This window comes from Sinocyclocheilus rhinocerous, unplaced genomic scaffold, assembly GCF_001515625.1.
Source record: "Sinocyclocheilus rhinocerous isolate Xijiao unplaced genomic scaffold, SAMN03320098_v1.1 scaffold182, whole genome shotgun sequence".
Classification (NCBI taxonomy): Eukaryota; Metazoa; Chordata; class Actinopteri; order Cypriniformes; family Cyprinidae; genus Sinocyclocheilus; species Sinocyclocheilus rhinocerous.
This window is the reverse complement of record NW_015655576.1, coordinates 257,169-262,193: the sequence shown is the minus strand read 5'-3', so window position 1 is coordinate 262,193 and position 5,025 is coordinate 257,169. Positions and strand designations below refer to the sequence as shown.

The following is a 5,025-nucleotide window of genomic DNA, read 5'->3' as shown; positions in this document are numbered from 1 at the left end:
ATTATTAAAGGCAAACATTATAATACTTTCTTGTTTGCTGTCAACATTCAGCAAATACGCATTTACATAATTTAAACAAATCTTTGAATGGCTAATGAAAATTTAATTTTCACAAACCTTGCAAACTTAGTCGAATCCAGTTGTGAGATCTTGTGAAGTGTGCATGTGGCCTGCATGATCGTGTGTGAACGCTGCATGATTCTCTGCGTGACTTTCGGTCCGTGCAAATTGAATGCTTTAAACATTAAACTTGTGATTTCAAATTATGCTGCGCTTTATGCATTTGCCCACTGTCATATTCATGTCATTTCCACTGTGTGCTGTATGTAAAATGAGTGTTACCTTGGCTTTATTTAAAAAAATATGATTCCCAATGCACACAAACTTCCCAGAATACTGAGTTACAGTTTACTTCCCTTTTAATTATATTTTTATTAAATTTTTATTTATTTATTTGTGAAAAATACTTTGTCATCTAAAGTATAAGTATGTTTATTTTACAAATTTATTTTTTAATCCATTTTCAAATGATTTCAAATTTCTTAAATATTAATTAAAATAAAATAAATACAATTATATCGGCTTTATATCGGCCATCGGCCACCTGCTTTCCAAGATATCGTAATCGGCTGTCAAAAAACCAATATCAGTCGACCACTACTCATAATTGATATATTTTAATAATATTTATTTGTACTAAATCTATTTGTAATAATTTAATACATATTTATTTTTCAGCATTTTACATTATTATACTTTTTAATAATTTTGGAGAAAAAAAATCTGTGTTTGCTGGTATTATAAATCTACTTTTTGGCCTTTTTTTTTTTTACAGCATTCAAACTAAAGCGTCACATAATAAACAGCAGGTTTCTATTATTCTATCCATTTTCCACATTTAGATGAAATATTCACTAGAGTAAAGAGTGTGACGACTAGATCAGTCTCATTTTTGGCAGTTGACAGTTTGTTTGTGTTTTCCCCCGATTCAGATGGCAAAGAAGTATCATCCAGACACTAACAAAGATGACCCTCAGGCGAAGGAGAAGTTTGCACAGCTAGCTGAGGCCTATGAGGTTTGCAGCGTTTCCTCTGTGCTGTCAGTGTGTGCGGCAGGAGTAATGAGTTTGCTTTGCACTGATGTGTTGTCCTCAGGTGCTCAGTGATGAGGTGAAGAGGAACCAGTATGACACGTACGGCTCTGCTGGGTTTGACGCGGGACAGGCCGGCGCGGGACACCAGCAGTACTGGGGCGGAGGGAGCAGCATCGACCCCGAGGAGCTTTTCCGCAAGATCTTTGGCGAGTTTTCCGGAGCTCGAGGCTTTGGGGATTTCAGTGCCATCTTTGATCAGCCACAAGAGGTCAGATGTGGTCTCTTCTGGAGATTTCTAGTGTGTTCTGATTAAATTGTGAAGGCAGCCAATCAGATTAGAACAGGGGTCACCAGACTTGGTCCTGGAGGGCCGGTGTCCTGCAGAGTTTAGCTCCAACCCTAATCAAACACACCTGAACCTGCTAATCAGGGTCTTACTAGGTATACCTGAAACTTCCAGGCAGGTGTGTTGAGGCAAGTTAGAGCTAAACTCTGCAGGACACCGGCCCTCCAGGACCAAGTTTGGTGACCCCTGGATTAGAGTATGCTGTTGATATTTTTGTGTTCAATATACATTGGGCGATTAGGGCTCTATGAAATCAGTTTTATTTTTCCCAAATTCAGTTTTTGTTTTTTGTTTTTGTTTTTTCAAATTTAGTTTAAAAAAATCCCCCAATTTTGAATTTTTACCAAATTCAGTTTGTTTTTTTCCCCAAATTTAGTTTTATAATTTCCCAAATTCAATTTTATTTTTTCCCCCAAATTCCGCTTTATTTTTTCCCAAATTCCACTTTTATTTATATACATTTTGTTTTATTTATTTATTTATTTTCAAAATTTTATGATTTACGTTTTAATTTTTCTGGATTCCATTTTAATGGTTTAATTCAATTTTAGTCATTAAAAGCATGTCTAATTGAATTCATAAAACTTCACAAATTAATCAATCCTTTAAAATGCAGTTAAATTCAAATATAACCTTTAATTTAAAACCATTTTTATTTTAGTTATTTATTTATTTTATTATTTTGGTCAAATAAAGTTCTACACATTACACAACAGAACTTTACTGTATAAATTAAAACTTGGATGTAAAGAAAGTCTCTTAAGCCATAAAATAATACTAATAACAATAGAATAATACTAATAATAATTATTATAATAACAATTGGTATTTTTTATTAATATTTCTTTGAGAAGTAGATTTTACTTTACAGTAGTAATACATTTCATAATATATTATTAATTAATGCACAATATATTAATAGCATTTCATAATCATTCATAAAGTTAACTGGACTTTTATTTTAGCTGATTGTCATGAAGACCTTTTAATTTCTGTAAGCATTTGACATGCCAGTATGATTTATTCAATTGCAATGGTGAAATGCTCATTAAAACTCTGCCGTTCATTCACACAAGTCACGCAGAACATGGAGACTTCATATTTAAATAGCAGTCCTTTTTAATAATTTATATATTATATATATAATATATTTAATAATTACTGATGCTCTTTTATGTCGCTGTTAGAATTTCATTTATTGTATAGCCCTACTTCATTTATTATTTCAAAATGTGTCAAATATTTTTCTTAAATATATACATGTATGTGTGTGTATTTATATATACACATAATAAATACACAGAGTACACACACATATATTCTGTAAACAAAAACTTGTATTTTGGATACGATTTAATCGCGATTAATCGTTTGACAGCACTACATTCCATGACATTCTGCTTATGATTCATGGAAATCATAGAGGCCTAGACGATCAGTAAACACTCTGTTCTGTTTGCTAACAGTATGTGATGGAGCTCACGTTCGCTCAGGCTGCCAAAGGAGTGAATAAGGAGATCACGGTCAACATCGAGGACGCGTGTCAGCGCTGTGGGGGCAGAGGCCATGAGCCCGGATCCAGAGTCCAGCACTGCGGCAGCTGCAATGGCACTGGCATGGTAAGTGACGCCCTCCAGTGCATCAAGTCATTTAGACGTGTCCAATAACTGAACATCTGTCATTCGTCCCTGCAGGAGACGGTGAACACAGGGCCCTTCGTGATGCGCTCCACCTGCCGGCGCTGTGGCGGGAGGGGTTCGGTCATCACCTCACCCTGCACAGCGTGTCGAGGGACAGGACAGACCAAACAGAGGAGGACCGTCACGGTGCCTGTTCCTGCTGGTGAGTTAGCTGGCTATCTTTAGTGAAGTGAGACTGCTTTCAGGGAATGGATTGAGTTTTGAGGTTTTGTTTACTGTGGTGTTTAGGAATCGAGGATGGGCAGACGGTCCGAATGCCTGTGGGGAAGAAAGAGATCTTCATTACATTCAGAGTGAGTACATCACCACCAGATTTCAAAAGCATGTGTCACACGGCAATATTTAAGTCCACCTCTCCCTGCACAGCGTGTCGAGGGACGGGACAGACCAAACAGAGGAGGACCGTCACGGTGCCTGTTCCTGCTGGTGAGTTAGCTGGCTATCTTTAGTGAAGTGAGACTGCTTTCAGGGAATGGATTGAGTTTTGAGGTTTTGTTTACTGTGGTGTTTAGGAATCGAGGATGGGCAGACGGTCCGAATGCCTGTGGGGAACAAAGAGATCTTCATTACATTCAGAGTGAGTACATCACCACCAGATTTCAAAAGCATGTGTCACACGGCAATATTTAAGTCCACGTTAAAAATCCGGTGGGAAAAAAAAAATATAGATATATTTTTTTTAAGAACCCCATATATATATATATATATATTAGGGCTGTCAAAATTAACGCGTTAACGCAGCCTCATTTTAACGGCACTAATTTTATTAACGCAGCGCGCATTTTCTGTTTGACCCGTTGCCTAGCCTGTAGTTGGAGAAATGGAGATGCACAGTGTTGCCAACTTGGCGACTTTTCAGTTTTTCCAAAAACGTACCTAGCGACAAATCTAGCGGCTTCTTGGACAAAACTTATTTAGTTTCTGAGACTCGCTGGTACTGCCGCGTGAGGTTTTGCGTCTGATCTGTTCAGCGAGCGGCTGAGAGGAGCAGCACTTTTAGTTAAAACAGATATTCTGTTGCTTCTCTAATTTTACATGCAAGTATAGCCGAAATCACAGCACAGCTATTGTCTTTATCTTATGTGTATTTGATTTCATCAGACGACGGCTTTATTATAAATCAGGATTTTTGTGCAGATTAACATCTTGGAAGGAAGAGCTGGTTATGTGGTCTTAATAGGTCGCGTTTCAGTCACTGATATATTTACCATTTCTGTTGTCAGACAACGGAATGAATATGAAACAATGAAAACAGTTTTATTGAATTTAGCTGCATCAAAATACAGTAATTGGGCACAAAGAGGCAAACAAATGTAATAATAAATGTACAGCATGTTCAGAAGAAGTGAGCTGCCCTGTCTTGCCAATAGTGTAAACAGGCTTGTGTAAGTAAATTGCTCAGTGCAAAGAAAGAGAAGTAATAGGAAACTGGTATTTCATTGTTCTTTTTTCATGCGTCTAATAGACATGAACAAGTTCTTTGAAAAACATCTATGACCTTTGAAACATGTCTAGTCTTCATGCTCTATGTTGAGTATGGTTTCACTAATAATAAAAATACGTACATCTGCATAAAGCATCCATATTTGTCCATGCCCATGTTGATTAGAGTATTAAAAACTTGAAAAGTATTAATTTAAGGTACATTTAGAACAGATAAAAATGTGCGTTTAAGTTGCGATTAATCACAAGTTAACTCATGACAATCATGTGATTAATCACGATTAAATATTTTAATCAGTTGACAGCCCTAATATTAGGGCTGTCGCGATTCGTCGATTCTATTCGAATATTCGATTTAAAAAAATCATCGACTTCATATTGCCTGCGTCGACTAACCGGCAAAATACCGGTAGTGCCGCATTTCACGGACGAGATACCATAA

General features: G+C 36.7%; 1 protein-coding gene across 2 annotated transcripts in view; it reads left to right on the top strand.

Annotated features, from left to right (window-relative positions):
- The window catches only part of dnaja3a (DnaJ heat shock protein family (Hsp40) member A3a), a 15,788-nt gene that overhangs the window by 4,578 nt on the left and 6,185 nt on the right, over nt 1–5,025 (top strand). For both annotated transcript variants that reach the window (XM_016525680.1, XM_016525678.1), the window contains exons 3-7: nt 993–1,076; nt 1,156–1,362; nt 2,907–3,059; nt 3,135–3,282; nt 3,369–3,433. In XM_016525680.1, the coding sequence (XP_016381166.1) occupies nt 993–1,076; nt 1,156–1,362; nt 2,907–3,059; nt 3,135–3,282; nt 3,369–3,433 (657 nt within the window). The remainder of the gene's footprint in view (nt 1–992; nt 1,077–1,155; nt 1,363–2,906; nt 3,060–3,134; nt 3,283–3,368; nt 3,434–5,025) is intronic.